At 39.3% G+C, this 27,834-nt stretch overlaps 1 protein-coding gene across 9 annotated transcripts in view; it reads left to right on the top strand.

Annotated features, from left to right (window-relative positions):
* The first annotated feature begins 3,457 nt into the window (after window positions 1-3,457).
* The window catches only part of LOC131251686 (uncharacterized), a 56,661-nt gene continuing 32,284 nt past the window's right edge, over window positions 3,458-27,834 (top strand). For 3 of the 9 annotated variants that reach the window (XM_058252574.1, XM_058252567.1, XM_058252570.1), the window contains exons 1-2: window positions 3,461-3,622; window positions 4,081-4,231. In XM_058252574.1, the coding sequence (XP_058108557.1) occupies window positions 4,134-4,231 (98 nt within the window). In that variant the 5' untranslated portion in view covers window positions 3,461-3,622; window positions 4,081-4,133. Of the gene's footprint in view, window positions 3,623-3,745; window positions 3,923-4,080; window positions 4,232-27,834 lie in introns of those variants that run through there. The other 6 variants (XM_058252575.1, XM_058252573.1, XR_009174015.1 and 3 more) reach the window with 6 other exon arrangements.

Genomic DNA, 27,834 nt, shown 5'->3' with positions numbered 1-27,834 from the left:
AGAAAACTCAGACGATCATACTCGAACAACAAATCCACCGTCCGAGTTCTAAGAACTTCAAGAAAAATGAAACGATGCAGGGAAATACATCACATGTGTATACATCAGATTAAAGCATTAAGAATAACAGAACATCATTCTAAGACCTATGAAGAAGAAATCCAACAGCACATATATATCTGAACTTCAAACGATGCCATGGCAGCCAGCTTGACAGGCTCAAATGCATGACATTTGGGCCTGTTTCGCCGGTTGATGAGAGGGATACATCACAAAAAATGAAAATCATTCATGCCCCTCTTAGATGTTAGAGAAATCAACAATTCCTGGAACATGCAAGACATATGCACATGACACAAGGGCGTTTCATACTCGAGGGCGAGGAAGACAACCTACTTCAGCCCGACCACTCCTTTTAGCTCGCGATGGCAGACCCGGTCATTTGAAAATAGCCATCGCGACCTGAAGGCAGCCTTTATAAAGCAACTTCGCGGCAAAAAATCCATCAATCTACCACATCTCCCGCCACAAATGCATACCTTGAGAAATCCCATCTTCAGCCTGTATGATGGATTGTTGACGGGAGTGGGATGGGATCGAGAAGGGATTGTAATCCACCGATCTATCCACCACGGGATTTCGCAATCCCAAGAAAAGCCGTCCGAATCCAGCGCGATCTGCAGCAAATCTTCAATCCCTCGCCACCCAAACAGAGATCCATACTGACGGGATGGGATTTCGAAACCCTATCCCAGCTACTCTACCTTACTCCATCACTCATCGCCCGTCCAAACATGCCCTTAAAAATTTATAAGGGCCATAAAAGTTTTCGATCAAGCCGAATTTTATGTTTTACCTTCTTTCATGTCTGTCTTAAGTTATGAATACGTTGGATCTCAGATAAACATCATAATAGACCTTAGGAAGGTTTCGACGGTGGGCGTCACTCTTCCCACTGTTTTCTGTGGTGGGGTCCATTCCAGATTTGGATCTGACTCATTCTTTGTCTCATTCGCTAAAATGATATCTCCGAATAGATGGATGGCGTGGATACAACACATACATCATGGTGGGTCCCATATAACTTGGTGACGTCACTTCAAGAGCAAGTCTCGCAGCTCAACATGTCAGTATCTAATCCGCCTCCGCACCGTCTTGGGTGCGGCCGGGTTCTCACCAAATTGCACTTTTACAACAAATACATCCATTCTTTTCTCTCACCTTCCCCTCTTGAAATTTAGCCACTCCATATCTTTGCTTACAACAATTCATTTAGAGACCATCGACCAGATCCATTGGACCATTTTTCGTAGAAAAAATTTATGGATATTCCATCCATGACGATATCTACCGTTTATACGGTCCGGATTCTTTTATCCCATAACTTGAACGGTCAAATGTGGAATCATATCATTATGATATGATATGTGTCCCTTCATCAATCTAACTCCTCGAAAAAGAGAAAAGAAGAGTCATCTGATACACTCAGCAGTATGCGACACTTGATATGCAGGCACTCGGAAATTATACACGTGGCATATATTAACTGAAATTAAATCGATTAAAATGTGGGTCCCAGTTTTTCTAAGTCACTATCCCAAAATCAAAGTGGTTGAACAATCCTAGCCTTTGATTCTTGCACATTTGTTTGTTGAGATAGGACCATTGGATATTTTTACATCTTAATAACCAATAAATGTCCACCAATCAGATAGAAAGACAATCAAATAAGACTAATTTTCAGGACATGATACATCGAAAGTGGGACCCATAACATGGACGGTTTAGTTTAAATTACTTACGTACCACTTATACAGTTTCTAAAGTGCCCGAGTATCGTACATCACACTCTTCCGGAGTATGGAAGTTTCTCTCAAGAGAATGGGAAAATGAGATATTGACCGCTGTTAACGCAACCTTTTACCTAGTTATCTTTTTTGAAGATTTCAAAACGTACCTTCCCAACATAGACGTTGGATATACAGACGGGCATTTGACGACCAAAATACGCTGCCTTCTTTTGGGAAGCAGATTGGCTGCTGCGCAAAAACGAGCGCTGACGCTCCTTGAAAGTGTACGAACGGTTCAAAAGATATTAAAGTTATATGAGCCTACAATTATTTATTTATTATATCTAAACTGTCTATCCATTTGGTGAGCTCATATTAAGGATTGGGACAAAAAATAAGATAGATCTAACTATCAATTGGACCACACTGTAAAAAGCAGCGGAGGATTGAACATCAACCATTGAAACCCTTTTAGGGTTTAAAGAAGTTTTGAATCAATATGAACTTTTTTCTTTTTTGGATCAGCGTGTTAGTACACACCCGTGTCAGTACACACACTCCATGTTAGCCACCTCCACTAGGGATGGATGCCAAGACCTCAAGTGTTGAAACGAAGTATCTCCACTCAGTCTACCAGTTGAGCCATGGATTTGGGTGTGGACCAATATGAACTTTGTTTTCCCTGTTCATCCATGTCTTTGTGGCCTTATGAATAGATTGGATGGAAAATAAATGTGACGATCGGCCCTACAAAATTTTTAATTGTGAGCACGGCTACCTGTGATGTGGTCTAGTTGATCCTTAGATATGGTTTTCTTTTGATAATGCTACTGAAGAATCCCAAAATATGGATGAAAGTTGCATATCACGTTTTTGGCACACTTGAGTATTTGATATGGTTCATCTTTAGTCTCATGTCCTAAAATGAACTCACAAAATGGATGGATGGTGAGGATTTCTCAGAAACATCCCAGTTGGCCCCACTTGCGTTCCAAGAAATCTGCGTACGAGCGTCAGCGCTCGTCTTTGCACACCTGCCAGTTCGCTTTTAAAGGATGGCAGGTTGGTCCTCAAATGTTCGTCCGTACATCAAAAGTCTAAGTTGGGCGGATAAGCTTTAGAGTATTTAGAAATAGAAACTGGGGAAAAAGTTACGTCTACGGTAGTCAATTCTTCGGGGGAAAAGCAGCACTGGAAAGTCGATGCCGCATCCCTCTCTCTCTTGAAAGAGAGAAACATTTGATACTCAGGCTGTGTGATAGATGATACTCAAGCATTTATAAATTACTTTAAAATAGCCTACTTGGAATACAAATAATTGGAATGAAACCGTCAAAATCTTGGGACCCATTCTAGATGAATCATGACTAAAAAATTAAGATTACTTGATGATTTAAATATCTGATTGGTGGAAACCGATTGGACGGTCAAAAATGCAAAGAATCCAATGGCCCATTTCAACAAACAAATGTCTACAATTCAGATGTTATAATCCTTAAAAATTCTTATTTTAAAGAAGTAATATAAAATAGAGTATCTTCCATAAATTAGTCGGTTTATTTTGAGTTAATACATGCCACGCATACAATTTCTAAGCGCACGCGTATGAATCTTCATACACTTCCAGAGTATTAAATAACTCCTCTTCTTCAAAATGGCTGAGTAGCAGCAAATCGCTTTCCTTTCCAAACTCTATCTGAAAAAAAAATCCCAATCCTTCTCATTTCCCGAATCCAGACGCAAATCTTTCCCGCTTCGATTCTTCTATACTTCGATTTCCCAATCTTCCCGCTCGCAGAGTGATAAAATGCGCCGTTGAGTGTATTTAACCGGTAATTGCTTTTCATTTCATTTCTCATTTTCATTTCATTTCATTTCATCTCATTTCTTGTAAATATTTAGAGATTGATAGTGAGTTCTTGGGTTTGGATTTTCAAGAAGAATGATATTTCCACCCCCTAATTTTGATAGTTCCACCCCTTCCAAGGGGCTATTTTCGTCAATAGAAGTGTTTTCTTTGAGAATCCTATCTATGAATGCTTTTCAACAGTTCAATTGGAAGTATGGAGGTGTGGGTGACTATCAACCTCAGGGGGTGGAAATTGAACTTGTTTGGATTTTGGTTTCAGAGAGTGAGGGAGATTGGGGTTTCCGGTTTCCGACTTGCTTGAATCCTTTTCTTTTCTTTTCTTTATTTATTTATTATTATTATTATTTTTGCAGATTTTTTTTTTTTTTTTTTGAGAGATAACAGAAACTTTCATTAAAAGAGGAATAAGCTTTTTAGCAGTTTGTCGATTTGTGTTTCTAGTTGTGGCGGATTTTCCATGGACCCGGAAATGAATGGTGGAGATTGCATTGAGGATGCTTCTATCGAAAGGATTAATTCTTTGTCTTCGTCGAAAGAGATTGCTAATCCTGTCGTTTACAAACTCGTTCGGGTAAATCTCTTTCTTTCTTTGTTTTGTTTTTTGAGAACTTTATTCTTTATTGGGGTAGACATCTTGTGAATTGAAAAGGTTATGGTAGTTGAGAATTGCATCCAAAATGCATGTTTGAAGCACCCATGTGGATGTAACGGTTTTAACAAGTACTACGGTAGCTACATGACCTAGAATAGCCCGGGCAACCCTCTCATTGTCTGTAGAAAATATGCAGGCGTTTCAATTTTATTGTTATTATTATTATTTTTTGTAAAAACCATGCTAGTGGGGATGATCGCGAGACATGTGCAATGAAGATGTGGGCGATATGACCCTTGTCCCACATTACAATGACACTCGCCCCATATGACTCGAGTCCAAGGTTTTAAATTGGTGTATTGGTATCATATCATATGTTCACCATTACAGCCCCATATCGTCTTGTATCGGGCTGTGTAGGCTGATTTTGTTGAATACAGCTGTATTGTTCATCAAGGATGTGAGTGATACGTACCTGTTTTGGTCCTTTTGGATGAAACTTTAAACCTTGTTCTAGCCTCTTACACAATGGAAGTCAGACAATGACAATTGATAATTAATAGCCGACTCTACCCACTCTCGCCCAAGCCACAAATATGTGCTTTATTTATACCCTAGAAATAACTAGAAAATGGTGTGCACCGTTCCGACACTCTCCTGATCAACCTTGCCATCAAGGTTGCTTCAGGCCTTTTTTCCATATCCAATGCCACATCAATACTACCATCTTCAGCCACCGGCTGCTCCGAGGAATCACTGTTCAACTGGAACAGCTGTTGAGATTTGCATCGATGGCAAGGAGTGAACTTCTTGTCGCAATTATAACAGTCCCTTACTACCTTTCTTCTTCTTTTTGCACCTCCATTGATGTTGGCTTCTTGATTGGTGGAGATTCATCCACAACTGGGGATCTTGCACTATGTCACTTTGCCTGCTTGAAGACTTGAATTAATGCTGCTAGATGTAGGTCCTTTACGCCCACCAAACTCTTGTCTTTAAGCCCGGACACCAAGCAACTAAGGATGATTCGGGCAATCCGATAGTTTTGTTAGGCAATCTTTCAAACTTTCTGGTATTCTCACACACATGAGGCTTGTTGAAGCTTAGATAATGTGCCATGGGAATCTTCATACTCTGTTGGTCTGAATCACGTACATAATGCATGTCTAAATTAGAGAGTAAGGATATCTCTCTAGTGGTCCTTTCCATCCATCGGTGTCATGGAATTGCATCACCAATCAGATGCATTTGAGGCTACCATGATGATCTAATCGTCGAGAATCTTGTTAAAAATTTTGAATTGTTCTACACGATACATCCAACATACTGAATCACCCCCATTAATTTTTTGGGAATTCAATCCTAATAGTGTGAGTTTGAATCAATATGCCTCCCAACACACTTCTCTCGCCATTGCGATATTTGCATGCTTGGTTGTCGGGATGTTGTGCGATCGATTGTTTGTTGTGGAATTATGGAGTCTACTTGTCGGCTTGTTCTGAAAACCCCTTCAAGATATCCTTCAATTGCTCAAAGATTTGAGATAACAACCCTCTTTGTAACTCTTCATCTTAGTCTCCATCCCATCTTTCCTGTGTTGTTACCTTGTACAAAGGAAGATAGGTCGCGCCCTGATATCAATTGACATGACCTTGTGGTGCAATCCAACTATCGGGTCAATAAGCTCTCGACACTCGAATAACAAAGAAATGGATAAGAGCACACTCACAAGAATATTTGAGTAGAGAGGGAGAAATAGTTTTATTGATATTAAACTTCTCATACAACACTTAAGAAAACTCAACTCAAAAAATGTGAAATGCCTACTCCTACAGCCCGCCCCCCTTTTAATGAAAATCCCTCAACTATTAGATTAGTTGAAATTAATCTTAATTGATGTCTAATTAATCAATAGTTTATTTAAGATAATAAAATTCCATCATCAAGGATTTAGCCTAAAATAACAAAAACAAATCTACTAAATACCCCCAAAATCTTGAATCATATCTTCCATATCAACCTCCCCATCTTCCATAAATGGCAAATATGATCTTTGACATTTAGGCCCCAAATTTTGCAATAGATAGTCCAAAACCAGCATATGTTGGGCCATGGGCCTACATCATTCCCCTTGAGTTGTAAAGAACTCGACTCTAGCGAGTTAGACCTTTCATACAAGTAGCAGAGTTTCGGATCCAATCATTTCAATTCGTTGCGCGTGATGCATGTGCACTTAGAATAGGGCTTGTTATTCCATCTCACTAAGTATTGCTTGTATCGGCCCCATCAAGTGTTAGTAGTGGCAACACTTGTTCAACTTTTTCATTCTTTTTCTTTAGGAGTTGTTTTATCCAAATCGATGATGACTTCATCTTGCGCATTAGATACATTGTCATAGACTCGAACAAATTCGCCACATTGAAAGTCGATAGGATATCCAAGATTCTAAGTCATTTGGCAACTTAGGCATTGTCACCAGTGTTGTCATGTGCGATCACATAATGAATTATGGGATCACACAATGGTGTAAAGGGGGTGGGATTACATAATGAATTATGGGATCACACAATGGTGTAAAGGGGGTGGGATTGCATATGCGATCGCATATGCAGTCCAACGGTCAAAAATCTGATCGTTGGACATTACTATTATTATTTTTTGAAAACTCATGCATTTGCCTATAAAAAGGCACTTCCCCCCTCCCCATTTGCAATATTGCTTTCCTAATTCTCTCTAATACTCTCCCTCTCTCATTCTAAAATCCTAATCGCTCTCGTTCTCTGTCTCATGATCTCTCTTTATTTCTCCTCTTGGTTAAGACTTAAGTCTCTTCTCTTCATCTACTTGAAGATCAAGAAGCAAGAAGCTACTAGCAATCCTCATTCAAGAAGCAAAGATTCAAGGCTTCAAAATCAAGACTCATTCTAATCTCCCATTCTCTTGCTCACTTTCTCTCTCTCTCTAATCTATATCTCTCATTCTCTCCTCTTCTTTTTCTTTCTTTCTCTCTCAATCTCATTTTCTCATCTCTTATCTTCTTTCACTTTATTTCTCTCTATCTTATTCTTGCATTCGCTCATCTCTATCTCATTCTCTCTTCTCTTCTCTTACGTTTTCCCCTTCTCAATCTCATTCTCATCTCTAATCTATACCGTATTACGTTTTCTTTTACTTTCTTTCTTTCATTAGCATTCTAAATTTTTAAGTGCTAACAATTTTTATTTTTATTTTTTCCATTTCAATAGTCAAGACTCAAGACTCAAGACTCTAAGTCAAGATATTGCTATTGGTTTGTTTAATCAAGATTCAAGAAGGATTCAAGTGAATCAAGACATTTCAATAGTCACGACTCAAGACTCAAGATTAGATTTGTTATTGGTTTGTTTCATTGTCTTCATTTGTATTGTGTACTGTACACTGCTATTATTGTTATTTATTTCTTTAATCATGACATTCAACATTCAACACTAGAGTTCAAGACTTCAAGATTTCAAGATTCAAGAAATGAAGACCTAACTCACAAGACTTCAATGAATCAAGTCAAGACTCTTCTCTAAGTCTCAAGTCTCAAGACTTGAGACTTATTTTTTTCCCTCATATTCTATTCTTTCACCACAATCTTCTCTCTCTCTCTCTCTCTCTCTCTCTCTCTCTCTCTCTCCCTCCCTCCCTCCCTCCCTCTCTTTCTCTTTCTTACAACTTCTGTAATTGTAACTCCACTAGCGAGACTCTCTCTCCCTCTCTCTCTCTTGAAGTTTCTTATTTTTATAGTAATAGTCTAATAGACTAATAGTAGATTAATAGTGCATTAATATTTAGAACTTAACTACTAGCTATGACCTATAGTTATTTTTTAAATTCTTGTTTTTTTTTTTTTTTGTCTAATTGTCTTACCCATACACTACTTAGTAGTTAACTTAGTTAACTTAGTTGTACTTACTAGTTACTACTACTACTACCTGTTCTCTAGCCTCTACTTTGTTGACTACTTAAATCATTAGGTCTCATAATCATGTCTTCTTCCCAATCTTCTTCTTTGAAACCCAAGTCAAATAACCTGGGATGGAAGTACGGGCACTATTGTAGTACCGTCGAAAAGTCATTAATAGTAGTTGATTTGTGCGGGTTTGTAAGTTCCAGTGGTATCGGCCAGCACAAACAACACCTTGTGCACACACCAGGATCGAAGACAAGAGCATATCCCAATGTTACTTCAGAGATCCGTAAGAAAATCATGGAGCATATGGACATGCATGCTTGAAAAAGACATGACCCTGTGGTTCTTAAAGAATAGTTTATGGAAGGAGAAGCATATGGGGACATTGATGTTGTTGATTTGGATCAAGGTGTCCCGTATCGGTATCGGTTGGCGTAACGGTTTCCTCCAAAACCGATACGGATACGGGGGCGTAACGGTGATGCGGGGGCGTAACGGGTCGTAACGGTGCAAAATTTTTTTTTTGCCAAAAAAATATGGATTAAATCCAGAATATTCTAAGCATTCCAAATATGCATTCATTTATAAATTGGAACATGTTTATGGTGGTGTAACGGTCCACTCTTTGGTGAGAAGTTTTATCGGACTGTCTGATGAATTTATGAACCAGATAACTTGAATTTGACTACAAAATTCATATATTTAATTTTCTAACTATCTACTATCAATGATAGATATATTAGAATGAATGTAATATGAAAATATCTTACATTTAGGTGTTTGTAATTATTTTTGAGGACCAAAATTCATGCGTAAATAGAAAAAAAATATTAAAAAAAAAATAGCACCCCAAATATGTAAAATGCACATTAACATGTTCTACTATGATTAACACATCATATGACATCATTAAAACAGCAAAAGAATCATTAAAAAATGAATTTTCGAATTTTCAAAATAAGGGCCGAAATAAATGCGTAAATAGAAAAAAATAAAAAAATATATAAAATGGCACCCCAAATATGTAAAATGCATATTAACATGTTCTACTATGATTAACACATCATATAACATCATTAAAACAGCAAAAGAATCATTAAAAAATGAATTTTCGAATTTTCAAAAAAAGGGCCGAAATAAATGCGTAAATAGAAAAAAATAAAAAATATATATAAAATGGCACCCCAAATCTGTAAAATGCACATTAACATGTTCTACTATGATTAACACATCATATGGCATCATTAAAACAGCAAAAGAATCATTAAAAAATGAATTTTCGAATTTTCAAAAAAAGGGCCAAAATAAATGCGTAAATAGAAAAAAATATAAAAAATATATAAAATGGCACCCCAAATCTGTAAAATGCACATTAACATGTTCTACTATGATTAACACATCATATGGCATCATTAAAACAACAAAAGAATCATTAAAAATGATTTTTCGAATTTTCAAAAAAAGGGCCAAAATAAATGCGTAAATAGAAAAAAATATTAAAAAAATATAAAATGGCACCCCAAATCTGTAAAATGCACATTAACATGTTCCACTATAATTAACACATCAAATGACATGATTAAAGCAGCAAAACAACCATTAAAAATTGATTTTTCGAATTTTAAAAAAAGGGACCAAAATTCATGCGTAAATAGAAAAAAATATAAAAAAATCATTAAATGGCACCCCAAATCTGTAAAATGCACATTAACATGTTCTACTATGATTAACACATCATATGACATGATTAAAACAACAAAACATATTAAAAAAAGTATAAATACCTATTTTTGACGAATTTATGAAAAATGGCCCACCGAGCTTTGATTCAAAAAAATCTGTAATATAATGTGTTTTTATCTCAAATACCTAGCCAAGGTTGGTCGAAATTAGTAGTAGAAGGAGTGAGAAATAGTTTGGAAGCAAGAGGTTTAAAAAAAACAGCAAAAACAGAGCTTAAAATGAAAAAAAAAAGTTACCGTTACGGGCCGTAACGGCCCGTTACACCCCGTAACGGGCCCGTATCGGCCGATACGGGTACAAAATCGGGTAACGGCTGATACGACCCCGAAACGCGTAACGGTTCCCACCGTTACCGTTACGTATCGGCCGTTACGGCCGATACATAACCGTTTTGGCACACATTGATTTGGATGCTTCTATACCACCTACATTCACCCGAGGATTTAGACCGACACTCGTAAGAGCCCGTGGGCATGGGCTTATGGATATGTACCGAGGATGCGGTTGACCAAAAGGATAAGGGCAAAGTACCGGCTCAAACCACTTTGAAAAACCATTATAAGCAAAAGGCATGGGAAAACCACGATTCAATATATTACAAAATGGTTGTACTAAGCCGATGTAACTTTCAACAGTGTAAAGTTGAAGAGCTTCAAGGTAATGGTTGAAGCTATATGTCAATTTAGACCTGAATTGAAACCTCCTTCCTATCACGAAATGAGGGAGAGTTGCCTAAGAAAGGAGGTTGATTTTACTAAAAACTTTATTTTCAAATACAAAGAGAGTTGAAAAATTTATGGTTATACACTAATGGTCGATGGATGGGCTAATGATCTGGTTGGACATTGATAAACTTTTTTTGTGAATTATCCAACTGGGATAATAAAGTCTGTCAATGCATTGGCTTATTTTCATAGGCCGATTATTTATTCAAATTGTTAGATAGTATAATTGAAGAGGTGGGAGAGGAATATGTTGTCTGAATTATCATGGACAACACAACCTCTTATGTAGCCGTCGGTTGACTTCTTATGGAGAAGACGCTACTTTTTTTACCCCATGCGCTACGCATTGTATTGATCTAATGTTAAAAGATGCAGGTATGTTGTCTATTAAGGTAATTGATAGGGCTAAGAGAATCACAGTCTTAATGTATAGATACGCCCCTTTTCTTCATCACATGAGAAGCCACGTTTGGTGTAATTTGCTTCATCCGACCATGACTGGATTTGTAACAGCTTTCTTAACACTACAAATGTTACATTCAAAGAAATTCGAACTTAGAACCTTTGCAGTGTTGGCCGATTGGAATAATGGGCCCTAACAAAGAATGCCGAAGGGAAGTTGGCCCAAAGACCATTACTTCCCAATCATTTTGGAATTAGGTGATAAATGCCTTAAATCGTCGGAAACCTTAGTAAGTGTGTTGCGATTGGTGGACGGTGATGAAAAGCCACCCATGGGCTATATCTACGTATGCTGGAGAGGGTCAAAAACAAAATCATGGACCACTTCAACTATAAAGAACGTGATTACAAGCCAATTTTAGATATTATAGATAGTAGATGAGGGCAATCAAATGTTATCCTCATTGCATTCAATCGCCCATGTCCTTATCCAACCGTATTCTGTGTTCGCTGATTAGATTGTGGCATCGGCGACGCATGTGGTTGGATTTCTTGTCGTTTTGGAAAGAATGATTTCAGATAAAGGTGCAGGATAAGATTTCTCAAGAGATGGACTTCTACATGAAGTGCATGGATTTTATTAAGAGATAGTTATTGGGCGTAAGAGTATGAAATTGGCAAGTATGCACTTCCATGAAGTATGAATACGCCCATTCTTACTTCTTAAAAGTTATAAGTTACAATGTAAGAAGTTTAAGTGTCTAACTTAAACTTATTTGCGCAACTAACCGATGGTCAATGTATGGAGTTGATCTGAACAGGAGGGATCTGGTACTACAGAAGTTGGCCATGAGAATTCTTGATCTTATGTATTCTGTGAGCGGTTGTGAGTGCAATTGGAGTACATTTGATTCGGTGAGATGAAGTTTTATAATTTATTTTTAGTTCACTAATTGTAAAAGTAAACGACCATCATCAGCTTATTAGCTCAATGCTAATTCATTTTTAATTGGAAATTCCGAATGCTATGTAGATTCACATGAAAAAAGAAATCGTCTTGAACAAAAGAAGCTCAATGACCTGATCGTTGTCCAGTATAACCATAAGCTGCTGGAATGATTTCAGGCTAGGCGAGAAAAGCTTAGTTTCTATGATCCTATCCGCCTAGATGATTTGGAGGCAAATAATGAGTGGCTTGTGGAGACAGATGGTCTAGTCGTTGTGGATGAGTCTCTGACATGGGCCCAAGTTGAAGATGCCACTTTTGGACTGACACTTGCTGAAGGTTCTTAAAGGCGGAGAATAAGGGCAAGCGATAGCACGAGGCCTAATAGCAGTAAAGGCAAAGAAGATGAGATTGAGATTGAAGAAGTATAAGAAGATGCTCGACTATTGGATGTGGAAGGGCAACTTGTGAACAAATGATGAAGAAATAGAAGAAGATGAAGTGTACGTTGAAGGAGATGATTTTGATGACGACGACGACGACGATGGTGGTGATGCGCCACAATGCGAGAGGGATCAATGTATATAAGAGCTTGTATATTTTGTAGATGGTAAATTGTAATTGTAAGTTGTATTGTAAATTTGTAATTTCTAAGTTGTAAGTAATGTATATAGTAGTCTTCATTCTTCAAGATTTCATTTCTTAATAAAAATTTTAAGTTTTTAATGTTTTTGACCTGTTGTTATTTTTTACATGTTGGTTATTAACTTATTATAGCTCAGGAGGATATGTACTAAATTGAAGCTTAGTCTCTAACCGCTTCCATGAAGTGTGCTTGAAGTGCCCCACAAGCTTTTGATTTGTTGTTCAAAGTTATAGTTTTTGGTACCAGTAAGTCTCACAATCTCTTTGAAGAATATGTTGGAGATATGAGTAGCGTGCGGCTTCCTTATGCAAAGAATAAAGTGGGCCATCTAAAAAAAACAGTCCACCACAACAAAAGTCGAATATGCTTCATTTTGGGTCTTAGGAAGACCCATAATGAAGTCCATAGAAATATCCACTCATGCTACAATTGGAATAGGAAGTGGCATATAAAGATCAACGTTATGCACGTGACCTTTAGAGACTTCGTATCGACAACCTCTTACTACAAACTATTCAATGTCACAGTGCATGTGATGCTAATAGTATTTTTCTTTAACCATGGCCAATATTTTCTTTCTTTAAAAGTGTCCACCCAATCCTCCTTTGTGTAGCTCATATATGATCTTTTTCCACAACTATCCTTCGGGAATGCATTAGTGAGAACCCTTGAATAAATATCCATCATGTAGATGAATTCACACTTTAGATCTTGGCTATTCACACATCTATCAAGCATTTTGTCAAAAAGGGGATTCTCCTGGTATTTTTTTTTTTTAATGCTTCGAATCCCAGACCTCCACAATGAGTGTTCCTAATAGAACGATCCTCCTACCCAAAGCATTCGCTGCTTTGTTCTGACTTGTAGCTTTGTGATGTAAATGGAAAGCATATTCTTGTTGGAAAGTCATCCACTTTGCATGACGAACACTTAGCTTCTATTGGGAGTTGAGATATCTCAACGTCTCGTGGTTTGAGTATAGAATGAATTCCCGATGAATTGGGTAATGCCTCCAATGTTGTGTCATCTGAATCATTACATAGAACTCGAGATCTTAACAAAGTAGTTCTTCTATGCATCATTAAGCTTCTCACTAAAAAAAGCGGCCGACTTTCCTTCCTGACTCAACACCGCACCAATGCCAATATTTGAAGCATTGCTTTTCACTTCAAAGACTTTTCGGAAGTTTGAAAGTGCAAATTTAGAGCCCTCGTCACTTTCTTTTTTATAGTATTGAAGCTTCGGTTCCCCACTTTAATTCATTCGAACTTACCTCCGTGCATGTAATTGGTGACACTGATAGGTACGATAATTGTACTGAAAGTCTGAAATTCCAAATAAATCTTTGGTAAAATGTCGCCAAGCCCTGGAAAGAATGGATCTTTGCAAGGGTTTGTGGGGCGGGTCACTTCGTGATGACCTTAATTTTCTCTTGGTCAACCTTGATTCCTTCTATAAAAATAATATACCCTAAAAAACACAACATTATCAATAAGGAAGGAGCATTTTTTCAAGTTAACAAATAGTGAATATTTGATGCAAGTGATTGAGATGAATAGATAAATCAGGACTAAAACCAAGAATATTATTGAAATAAATGACTAAGAACTTTGCTATGAAGGGGGGGAGTACCTGTCATTAGCATCATGAAAGTGCTCAACGCCTTTGAAAGGCCAAATGGCATGACGAGCTACTTATATGGCTTGTCTCGAGCTTTAAATGCAGTCTTTTACTCGTTCCCGGGCCAGATATGTCTCTAATGATATCAGCTTCTCTAGTCGATCTTTAAAAAGACCTTTGCTTTATACATGTCCAACACATCATCCAGAGGAGGAATGGGAAACTAGTACTTGATAGTAATTCGATTGATCACATGATTGCCCACACACATCCCCTAAGATCCATCTTAGGGGCTACTAATGTAGGAACAACATATGGTGATGTGCTTTTCCAAATTAAACCCTTATGTAGCAACTCAATAACCTATTGGTGGAGCTTAGCATGTTTGGCGGGACTCATTCAGTAGTGCGTAAGATTCGGTAGACTTGAAAGCAAACTAAATATATCTGGTGCTGAATGTTCCATACAGGGAGAAGTCCAATTGGGAGTTCTTTGGGCACCAAGTCTTTATATTCATGGAGCTCTTGTATGGGAGGTGTGGAACATTTGACTATTTTGTCTTCTTTCACCCTGCATCTCATGTATACATCTCTTGGATACTACTTAAAAGGAGGCTTCATCTCTACGATAGCGACAAACTGGCATTCCATTTCGGGGTAGCTTTACCTGGAAAAAGAAACCACAAACAAGTTCTTGCCTTGCAAATGTGCTCTCTACATCCTAAGTTACCTTTTTTCTCTTCTTCGAGTCTAGATTTGGACTTTGCTAGAGTGTCATCATGGACTTGCTCCATGTTTGACAAGGGGTACTCTATATCCATGTGTACTTTAGGTACCCACCCAATTTCAATGGGTTTGAGTCCCTTTGTTTTTTAATCAATAGGCCTGGTTTCAATTGGCATACTCATTTAAACGATTGGCTGGGTTTAAGTCTATTGTCCTGGAGCCAGTTAAAAATTGGGTTGGATCGGGTACTTTGATTAACTGTATTGATAATACTATTCATGTAAATTAATCTAACACTTGAATGAGATTTGCTAAGCCCACATGCATATAAAGAACCTGTCTGCACGTCATCCATGCATCCACGTGGCAAATGTGTGTGAGATCAAATCTGTCCATTGGATGGGTCCAATTGTGTAGATGCCCTTATTTTTACTTGGACCCAACTTGAAGCCAAGGTCTGAAGATCCATACTGTAGTTGCATGAAGCGTGAAGCAATGCGATAATAGATTTGGGTGTGGAAGTAGGAAAGCGTTTGTTTCAAAATGTAAACTAGTATGAATTAGTTAGGAGCGTGACCAAAAGCGAGAGTCTGAATGATGATGGCACCCGTGCATCTACACGAGTTTATCAGAGAAGGAGGAGAGCCTAGGCCCTAACCCTAGTTTCATTATGGTTGGATGATCATTACATGGGGCCTAGTGGACCCAATTCCAGTTCTTAGCCGCGTTAAAGACCCCACACGCATGGTTGTGAATTTTGAAGACCCTACACTGGGAAGATACATGCGGGCTGTTTATTTGGAATTGATTGATACATCTTTGGACTGTTTGGACGCACCCAACTTGACCTAGATCACATCTCGACGTTACAAACATTAGACCATGCCATTGAATGTCTTGGACACATTAGTTTGGTGATCTGCAATGTTGGATATATTACGACACTCGGGTTTAGGTGTACGGACGCTCTAGTTTGCACATCCGAGCCATGGACACGTTGGACCACATTCATTTAGGACATTGATCATGTGTGGACGTACTTGTTGCATGTTGGAGATCATCCTTGTGCTGTGTGGCACATCTAGTGTTCAAAATATCGGTACCGCGCAATGTATTGCACCTTTGGGATACAGATACGTATCGGTTATCGTACGGGATATATTATTTGTATCGCATAATTTATCGCACTTTTTGGGAAACATTGGGAAAATGGTTGAATTTTTCAGCAAAACTTCAGGGATGATTAAAAAAGACTTTTTATACACTTTTAAATCATAACATCTTTTTAAAAAAAAAAGAGTGCACACAATAGGTTTCCTTTGTATAGGGTCATAAGCCATGCGTTGTCTGATTGAACTAAGTCAACTATATTCAAATATATTGTATAACATTTATAAATGTATCAAAACATGTATGAAAACACAACTAAGTGGACCCCACTATAAAAAATAGTAGGGACAATGACACCACCGTCGAAACCTTCCTAGGGCCCATCATAATGTTTATTTGAGATCCAACTTGTTCATAAGGTTACATAGACCTGGATGAGCTTTCAAAATGGATGGACAGTGTGGATGTAAGGTACATACCCTACAATGTCCCCCATAGTTAGGGATCTAACGAGTGGGACGCAGGTTGCGTATCGACGCTGCCAGTATCGAGGTGGCTACTGGATAATGCTCTGTGAGCCCCACCAAGATATATGTTTTATCCGTATGGTCCATCTATTTTTTCAGGTCATTTTAGGGCATGTGGCCAAAATTAAAACAGGTCCGAATCTCAAGTGGACCACAACATAAGAAAATAGTGGTGATTAAACATTCACCATTAAAAACTTCGTATGGCCCACTGTAATGTTTATTTTGCATCAAACCTATTGATTAGGTCACATAAACCTAGGTGAAGGGAAAACACAAATATCAACTTCATCCAAAACTTGTGGCCCTCATGAAGTTTTTAATGGTGAGCCTTCAATCACCGTTGTTTCCTTTAGTGTGGTCCACATGAGATTTTGATCTATCTCATTTTTGGGGTAATGCCCTAAAATGTTTTGAAAAAATGGATGGATGGCGCGGATAAAACACATACATTATTGTGGGGCCCACAGGGCACCGACCGGTAGCTACTAGTATAGTGCGTTAGTTGGCAATCATGGTGGACTCGATTTCATGCGAAGGCCTTTAATGGGAAGTTCCTGCGCTTAGATGCTAGGTGGGGCCCACCATGATGTTTCTGAAAAATCCATGTCGTCCATCCCTTTTTCCAAATCATTTTAGGACAAGAGACCAAAAATAAGGTGGATACAAAACTCAAATGGACCGCACAAGAGGAAAGAGGAGATTCAATGACCACCGTTTAAACATTCGTACGGCCGCAAAAGTTTCGTACAAGGCTAAGTTTCTTGTTTTTTCACTTCATCCCAGTGGAAATGACCTTATATAAACGGTTTGGATGGCATATAAACATCAAGGTGGAGCCCAGGAAGGTTTCAACATTACGAAACTTTGTCTAGTTTTCCTTCTCCTATGGCCGTCTTGAGTTTTGGATCCACCTAATTTTTGGTCTCATGTCCTAAAATGATCTGGACAAATGGATGGACGGTGTGGATTTTTCAAAAACATCGTTGTGGGCCCCACCTAGCAATCTAACATAGAAACTTCCCACGAAAAAATCCGCGTACCACCATTTTCGCACGTGACCGTGCTACGGAACCAACATGTGCGTGGGACCCTGACTATTGCCCTTGCCATTATGTATGTGTTGTATCCACACCATCCATCCATTTGGAGAGATCATTTTAGGGCCTGAGCCAAAGAATTAGGCCAACCTAAAGCTCAAGTGGAACCTACCACAGATAACAATGGGGGCAATGATACCCATCGTTGCAACTTGAAACCACTTCTATGACGTCCATCATAATGTTTAGATCCAACCTGTTCATAAATTCATACAAATATGGGCCAAGGTAAAACATAAATATATCAGCTTGATCGAAAACTTTTGTGGCCCTCACAAAGTTTTTAATGGTAGGAGTTCAATCTTCGTTGTTTTGTGTGGTGGGGTCCACTTGAGCTTAGGATTTGACCCATTATTTTTCTTATGACCTAAACTAATCTCTCCAAATGGATGTATAAAATGGATATACAATACATACATCTATGTGGGCCCCACCGTTTTTAGTGCAGCAAGTCTCATCGAATCCACTTTCCGGGTGTGGAATAGTTGTTACGCGGGTAACTGCATAGCCGGTTTTAACCTTACACCGTTTTAAAGATCATTTTAGGACGTTTTCCCAAACATTAAGTACATCCAAATGACAGGTGGACCACACCACATGCAACAGTGATTATTGAACGTTCACCATTAAATACATATCAAGGCCTACTTTAAGTAGATCCTTAATGTTTATTTGTCATCCAACCCGTTGATAATGTCAATCAGAACTGGATGAAGGGAATATACAAAGATTAGCTTAAATCAAAACTTTTGTGGCCTATAAAATACTTTTAATGGTCATTCGCCACTTTTTTTGGTGTGGTCCACCTAAGATTTGTATCTACTTAATTTTTTGTATAACTTCCTTAAATGATATGAAAAAATGGATGGGCGACCTGGATAAAACATATACGTCAATACGGACCCCACAGATCCCGTGACAGATCGTGTGTGATACATCTTGTTCCACATCCCTTAAAAAAGGTATGCGAATTGTGTCCTACCACCACCCGTCTCCAGCTGGGAATGGGCATCAACTTTGATTGGTCACCGTAATGTATGGGTCTTATCCACACCATCCATTCATTATTTCGTATCATTTTAGGGCATAAGCCCAAAAATGAGGAAGATCCAAAGCCCAAGTGGACCACACCACAGGAAGCAACGGTGATAATGATTCTCACGGTTGAAACTTTTCTAGGGCCCACCGTGATGTTTATTTTCCATCCAACCTATTCATAAAATTACGTAGACCTGGATGAAGAGAAAACACAAATATTGGCTCCATCCAAAGCTTCTGTCAGCCCGAAGAAGTTTTCAACAGTAAGAGTTTAATCCCCATTGTGTAGTCCACTTGAGCCTTGGATCTGCCTCATTTTTGGGTTTAAACCCTAAAATGATACGAAAAAAATGGATGGATGATGTGGATAAGACCCATACATCACGTGGCCACTCAAAGCTGCTGCTCGTTCCCAGATGGAGACGGCAGGGGTAGGACGCAATCCGATTTTCCGCTAAATCTGCATATACAACACGATAGTATCGCTAATATCGGCGATTTTGCAAAAACGTCTTGTGATATTGTGCGATATATCGCACAATAAAAAGAATTTTGTTTTTTGTTTTTTGTTTTCGAAGGAATCGGATGGGTTTTGTCTCGCTGGCCAGCGATAACGATAATATTGGCCAATAGTATCGATATTAGGAACACTGGGCACATCTTTATTTTTGCTTTATTTTTCAGTTATATTTTAGGTTATTAGAGATTTATGTTTTGATCTTGACCGTTAATAGATTCGGATGGTCAAGAATAGTTCTAGACTTAGGGTTTGCTTAAATTTTCTTATATATATTTGTTTGAGACTTGAGACTTGAGATGGTGGGCATATTGAATGAAATTTCTCTACATTACTTCTTTTGAGCAAGAGAACTTCCTGTGAATGGAATTTGGTATGAAGCCATTAGAGTGATTCCAAATTATCTTTCTTATTCATATCAATGCATTTCTTTCTCTCTCTCAAACCCTCGTTTTCCACTGATTTGTTTTTTCTTTTTCTTTTTCAAACCTTATCTCTATCATCATCAACCCAACTCATCATCGACCAAACCGACCCAACCCTACCACACCACCCGTACTATTGTATGACCATGCCCTTACACTGCACAGACTTGCCCATATAGCGTCCATACAACCGAACTTCCCCCCTCATTGATCCCATATTCTTCTCTATTTTATAAAACCCTAACCCTAGCCTTTTGTAAAACCCTAAATTCTCAATTTCTTGATTTCCAAACCCCAACCCTAATCCATTCAAACCCTAGCAAAGAGCAAGTGAATCCTCGAATCTAGAACAAATCCCATGCTAGATGGAAGTTCTACCTTCCATTGGGCCATGTTCGATCAATAGCCTTAATGACCTATTTTGCAGGATTGTGACGTGGTCTTGAACTTGAGCTTAATTGAATATTTGATTTCTCTAAATTTGTGGTAGATTGGCTTTATAATATCCTTTGATTTACTCTGCTAATCTGTTAATTAATTTATTTGCATCATCCTAGTTTAGGTTATCCAGGGTTTTCATATTGCCGCATCTGGAGTTACAATCCTTTCCATCTTCATCACATTGCATTTAGGGAATTTAGTTGTCACAGTTAGCGTGCCTAGTTTATGCCCACCCATAGTGGGCGTGGTTTTGGTCTACACCCCACAATAAATTCGGAACTGCTTGCCGAGGCTATCAATGCTATCAATAACTGTCCCGTGGCCATCGAGGCATACAGTAGAACCACCAGTAACTAGCTGGCAACCCTTCAGAATGAGACCAATACTTGCATGACCGAGGTAGAAACTTCCCTCCATGCAGACCATGAAAATTTGGAAGACGACTAATCCCATGCGGGAGGTCAAGGTGGAGAACGTGAGAGAGGGTGTGGCCAAGGTGTTGGCCGTGGTGGGGGGCGTACCCAATTGCCCCTTGGAGAGTATCAAACCCACCCTGATCTTGATGAGCGAGTGATAAAGAGTATAAAGATTGAAGCGCCGAGTTATGATGATCGCTTGGACCCAAAGACATTCCTCAACTGGCTCGTAGACATTGATAATTATTGAGTGGTACAATGTCTTATAGCCGTCAGGTGAGGTTCACCAAGATGAAGTCGGTGGGCCAAGGTAAACTGTTTTGGATGATTGTTGAGTGAAAGATTGAGAGGTTTGGTGAAGATCCAATCTCATAGTGGATTAAGATGAAATAGGTCTTAAAGGAAACGTATCTCCCCCTTTTACAGCCAGAGGCTCGTGGATTAGTGGCAGTCCCCCGTTAGGGATTTATGCCCGAGGTTAATTACGTCACAAAATTTGATGAGTATATGATGTGATGTAAACGTCAGGGAGGAACCATTAGCGACCCTTTCTCACTTCAAAGTGGGCCTTTGACCCAAGCTTCAGTGTGAGCTCATTCCTCATGACATCAACACCTGAGAGCATGCATATCAAGTGGTGTAAGAACTCGAGCGGTATCTGAATCCGCAATTTGTGAGGCGATTCAACTCATGCGATTCCAATGTCAAGGCCACTCGCCATGGAGTTGATCTTAATTTTGGTAGTAATGCTAAAGCCCATACTGGCACTTCATCCAACAATCAGGATGTGAAGGATAAAGGTTTAGCTAGTACCAACCCGAGGGGAAGTGAGCAAGCGGGGTGTTACGATTGCCAATGATACGACCATTTTGCATACCAATGCCCTACGAAAGAGTGAAATAAGGCCCTCGTGATTGGCGAGTTGGATGGGGATGATCAAGGCGATTATGAAGGAGAAGTCTATGAGCCCGAAGTTGGTGCTAGTGATGAAGAAGCTGAAGAAGTTGAGGCCGTGCCACTTATAGTTGTTAAATGCACCTTGGCCTAGGCCAAAGAAGGTGATGATTGACGAATGAATTCTATTTTCCATACTTCCACCAAGTGTGGTGACAAAAACTGTAAAGTAATAATTGATAGTGGCAGTTGCACCCAATGTAGTCTCTTCTAGCACTATATCTCGTTTGGGTTTGAAGCCCATCCCCCACCTTCAACCTGTTGAGTTTCATAGGTTGATGTGTCCTCGATGCCAGTTTCTCAGCAGTGTCTTGTTCCCATTCAGTTTTCTTTTTACAAAGACGTCGTGGTGTGATGTTTTCCCTATGGATGTAGGCCACATCATTTTGGGTGGACCTTGGCTGTATGATTGTGATGTGACACTATTCGGCTGTTCGAATATGTGTTCTTTTATTTACCAAGGTAAGAGGATTAGGTTAAATCTTCTCTAGCCCAAAAGCGCTTCGGAAAAGGACGTAAAGAAGGATAACTCGAAAGATGTGAAGAAGTCTCAACCTAAGTCTCTCCACACAATAAACACTAAAGAGTTTGAAAGAGAGGCTAGAGTTTATTTGATGGTGTACGCCCTCGTGGCGAGGGAGGTTATCTTCGAGGTTAGCATAGAGTTGCCACTAGAGGTGATTCTGGTATTGGAGAGTTCCATGATGTTTTCCCAGAGGATCTACCGAATGAGCTTCCACCCATGCGAGACATTCAACATGCTATCAATTTAGTCCCCGAGTCGACTCTACTAAACCTCCCCCAATACTAAATGAACCTTGCAGAGCACGCATAATTGAAGAAGCAAGTTGATGAGCTTCTTAGGAAAGAGTTCATTTAGGAAAGTTTGAGTTCATGTGCCGTGCGAGCACTCCTCACGCCTAAGAAAGATGACACATGGCGCTTGTGCGTGGATAGTTGGGCCATCAACAAGATCACAGTCAAGTATCGGTTTTCTATACTGCGTCTTGACGACATGTTGGATATGATAGCTAGTGCAACGATCTTCTGTAAAATTGACCCCAAAAGTGGGTATCGTCAAATATGTATTCGCCCAAGAAATGAATGGAAGACAATTTTCAAGACGAAGGATGAGCTATACGAGTAGTTGGTCATGCCTTTTGTCTTGACCAATGCTTCGAGTACGTTCATGAGAGCGATGACCCAGGTGTCGAGGCCCTTTATAAGTAAGTTCTTGGTGGTATATTTCAATGACATCCTCATTTATAGTACCTCCAAGGAACAACACCATTTGAAGCAAGTTTGCGGGGTCCTTAGTAATGATAAGCTATATGCCAACCTAAAGAAGTGTTCTTTCATGTCTGATAAAGTTATCTTCTTAGGGTTCATTGTTTCATTTTAGGGCATGCTTGTGGATCTCGAGAAAGTCAAGGCTATAGTAACTTGGCCCGAACCACAAGACATTCATGAGGTGCGTAGCTTCTATGGCTTAACTACTTTTTATGGGCGGTTCATTCGAGGCTTTAGTTCCATTATGACTTCTATCACGGATTGCATTAAAAGGAGAGAGTTCAAATGGACTAATGCTGCCTCAAAAGTGTTCAAGGAGATTAAGGCTAAAATGATTGAGGCTCCCGTCATGTGCCTTCATGGCTTTTCTAAAGTCTTCGAAGTTACATGTGACACATTTGGTATAGAGGTGGAGTGCTTATCCAGGAAGGGCACCCTGTTGCCTATTTTAGTGAGAAGTTGAACAAGGCGAAGCAACAATACTCTACCTATGACAAGATGTTCCACGCGGTAGTACAATCCTTGCGACATTGGCGACATTACCTACTACCACAATAGTTCGTCCTGTTTTCTGACCATGAGGCCTTGCAATATCTCGACTCCCAAAAGAAATTAAACCCAAGGCATGCCAAGTGAGATGAGTTTCTCCAAGAGTACACTTTTGTTTTGAAGCACAAAGCCGGGGTCAAGAGCAAACTTGCCGATGCCTGTAGCCGTAGAGTGGCATTAATTCAATCCATGAGCGTGGAAGTCACGGAGCTCGATCAATTGAAAGGAGAACATTTTGTGTGCCCAAATTTTGGAAAGGTGTACATGTCATTTTTGGGTGACCAGTCGAGGAGTGACGGTGAGTTTATCTTTATTGATGAGTTCTTATTTGAATGTGACATACTCTGCATTCCTCGCACCTCCCTACGAGATTTTTTAGTTTGGGACCGGAGGAGTAGCCAATCATTTTGGTAGAGACAAGACTATTGCCCTTGTTGAGGATAAATTTTATTGGCCATCTTAAGCGAGATGTTGCCAAAATTATTGGGCAATGTAGGACTTGTCAACTGGCAAAGTAGAAAAGGCAAAATACTGTGTTATATATGCCTTTGCCAGTACCACACGCTACTATGCAAGATATCAATATGGGTTTCATGCTTGGGCTATCCAAGATGAGCCAAAAGCACGATTCCATTTTTGTGGTAGCGGACAAATTTTCAAAAATGGCCCATTTTCTTCAATGTTCCAAAACATCTGACACCTCCAAAATTGCCAAGCTTTTCTTTGGAGAGGTGGTTCGCTTGCATGGTTTGCTGAAGACCATTGCGTCGGATAGAGATGTGAGGTTCATAAGCTATTTTTGGAAGACACTTGGGCATATGATGGGTAGAGACTCCAGTTCTTAACGACATACCACCCTCAAATTGACGGTCAAACGGAAGTGGTTAATTGAAGCTTAGGTAACCTGTTGCGATGTCTGGTGGGTGACCATATTAGGACTTGGGATTCGATTTTACTAGTTGTAGAATTTGTGGATAACAGTTCAGTCAATAGGTCGATAGGCATGAGTCCTTTTGAAGTAGTTCACGATTACAATCTTAGGAAGCTTATAGATCTCATTCTGATGTTAGTCTCCCATAGGCCATCAGAGTTTGCATATACATTTGCACGGCATATTCGTGATTTGCATAATGAAATTAAGAAATGGATTACCATGAGCAATGAAAAGTAGAAAATATTTGTTGATTCTCATCACAAGTTTAAGAAATTCCAGGTAAAGAGATTATGTGATGGTTCGAATAAGGCTAGAACAGTTTCTGCAAGGGGCCATGAAGAAATTACAAGCCCACAGTTCCAGACCTTATAAGATATTGAAAAGATTAGGTTCCAATGTGTATGTTGTAGATCTTCCTCCTTGACGCAGGGATGAACGTGATGAGGTCGATCACCGTCTTCCTCAAGGATAACTACTCTGAATCCACGGAGCTTCTTTAGACTCCTCACAGAGACTTCTGGAATCCACGAGGAAAAAGCAAGAAAATGGAAATAGTATTCAGGAAAATTCATAATTTGATTGATTGATAATAAAAACGAATTTACAACCCTTTAAATAAGGATACCAAGAGTTGAAAGAAGTTTAGGAATTAAAATATAACTAAAACTCCCTAGAATTCATAACTAACTAAAACTCCCTAGAATTCATCACTTACTATAAATAGTAAATTTACTATTTATAGTAAGTGTCCTATGTGGTTTAACCACGTTATTCTCCTAATTTTCCTAAACCCTTTTCATGTTGGGCACAACTCCTAAAGCCCAATGGATGAAGAGTTATAATCAAACTAAAACTTACTATTTATAGTAAAAACGGAATTAAACATGGAATTCGGCCGTCGATATGATGGAATCTCGCAAATTCAGCGTGGGCAACCCGGCATAGCCGGGCTCGTTGGCTATAAGTAGCTCGTCCTACCCAAAAATCATATATGGTATGTCGAGTAACTCATTCCGGTTTGCGAGATATGCCTGTTTTAAGGTTCTGACGGTCTTGATGACTTCTGCCTCTGATCGGGCCTTCTTTGATCCATCTTAGACATAAAAGTGTTCGCGACCCGCTCTACATCACTCTTGATATGGGCATTTAATTCTACATTCAATATAGAAGATCTCGTGTCATTTAAATGTCCAACATTTTCACCTGCTAGTCCTTCTCCCGACCCTCACATTAATCCAGATAGTGGTGCTCCCGATTCGTTCCATGACCCATGACTCTTGCCAGATCAACTTTCTCATTCTTTGCCTCATTTACCATCTATACCTACCAAAAGAGAAGAGATAGAATGAATCTTGGATGAACATGTGGTTTCCACCAAACATGGAGGTTTTCAAAAGTATCTTGTCAAGTGGGAAAACAGGCCAGAGTTAGATAGCATTTGGATCACTGAGAATGAGCTTCAGAGACTAGACCCTGATCTTCTAAAGCGTTATTGCAGTTTTATTTTGCCAAAGGCGAACTCTTCTTAGCCGAGGGGAGTTGATGAAGGCATTTGAGCACCTACACGAGTTTATCGGAGAATGAGGAGAGCTGAGGCTCGAGCCCTAGTTTCATTATAGTTTGATGATCATTACATGGGGCCCAATGGCCCCAATTCGACTTCTTAGCTGCATTAAAGACCCCACATTTATGATTTTGCATTTTTGAATACCCCACGCTGGGAAGATGCATGTGGGCTGAGGCTCAAACCCTAGTTTCATTATAGTTGGATGATCATTACATGGGGCCCAATGGCCTCAATTCGAGTTCTTAGCCGCATTAAAGACCCCACATTTATGGTTGTGCATTTTTGAATACCCCACACTGGGAAGATGCATGTGGGCTGTCTATTTGGAACTGATTGATACATCTTTGGATTGTTTGGACGCACCCTGCCTGACTTGGACCACATGTGGACGTTACAAACATTAGACCATGCTGTTGGATATCTTGGACACATCAGTTTGGTGATCCAGACCGTTGGATATGTTAGGAGATTCGGTATTAGGTGTACGAACACTCTAGCCTGCACATTCGAGCCATGGACACATTAGAGTACATTCATCTAGGCCATTGATCACGTGTGGACGTACCTGTTGCTCGTTGGAGATCATCCTTGTGCCGTGTGGCACACCTTTATTTTTGCTTTATTTTTTAGTTTTATTTTAGGTTATTAGGGATTTTTGTTTTGATCTTGATCGTTAATAGATTTGGACGATCGAGAATAGTTCTAGACTTAGGGTTGCTTAGGTTTTCTTATATATACTTGTTTGAGACTTGAGACTTGAGATGATAGACATATTGAATGAAATTTCTCTACATTGCTTCTTTTGAGCTATAAAACTTCCCATGAATGGAATTTGGTGTGAAGCCATTGGAGTGATTCCAAGTTATCTTTCTTATTCATATCAAGGTATTTATTTCTTCTCTCTCAAACCCTATTTTCCACTATATATATATATATATATATATATATATATATATATATATATATATATATATATATATATATATATATATATATATTCTCTTTTTTCTCAAACCCTGACTCCATCATCATCAACCCAACTCATCACTGATAAAACCAACCCAACCACACCACACCATCCGTATGACTGTGCGGCTGCGCTTGTATACTACACGGATTTATCCGTATAGCTGAATGGTCTCCCCCCTCATTGATCCTCTCTCTTCTTCTCGTTTTTATAAAACCCTAACCCTATCCCTAGCCTTTTATAAAACCTCAAATTCTCAATTTAATGGAGACATCTCGCGCACATGCACGCCCCCCCCCCCCCCCTCCCACAAACCCACGCACGCAAGGAGGAGGGCCCCACCATCGATCTGGATCGATGACAACGTCCAAAGAGGGCCTCCTAGTTAGAGGGTTGCTTTTTGGTTCGTTGGAGTGGACCCGATAGTCATATGAATCCCACCATGGGTTCTCATGATCGTGGCCCACTATTCGAATTAATCTAGTACTTTGGGTTTTGCTTATTATTGTTATTAGGAGTATCATGGACGGTTTAGATTGCTTTGATTAGTTGTTATTTTTTATTACTTCGTTGCCAAGTAATAGGCTGCGCACATGGCGCGACTTTTAGGGTATAGGATTTTATTATAAATAGGCACCCCTTGTAGTCTTTTTTATTCATTGAAGATTAATAAATTTTTTGCGTTTTCCTGCTCCTTTCCGAGTTATGAAAACCTAATTGGGTGCGAAGCTCTCCCTTCTTCGAAGGGCTAACTACCGTGGTGTGAAGGCACATCTATCCCGATTCGCCCCTATCTTTTTCCATCCATATTTCTCCTCCTACAATCATCTACGCTTTAAATCTATCTTCTATAGCAGCTGTTTTTCTCTCTACAGTAGATTTCTAGAATCTGGCCCTGCAAGAAGGCTGAAACTTCGACGAAGCACCACGCACAAACTGTGCGTTGGATCAAGTTGAGATTTGAGGGTTTTGGAGTCCATCCTTAGCCGACCAGGGCGAAGGT

Source organism: Magnolia sinica, chromosome 7 (genome assembly GCF_029962835.1).
Source record: "Magnolia sinica isolate HGM2019 chromosome 7, MsV1, whole genome shotgun sequence".
NCBI classification, from domain to species: domain Eukaryota; kingdom Viridiplantae; phylum Streptophyta; class Magnoliopsida; order Magnoliales; family Magnoliaceae; genus Magnolia; species Magnolia sinica.
This window is presented reverse-complemented; position numbering and strand designations above follow the sequence as displayed.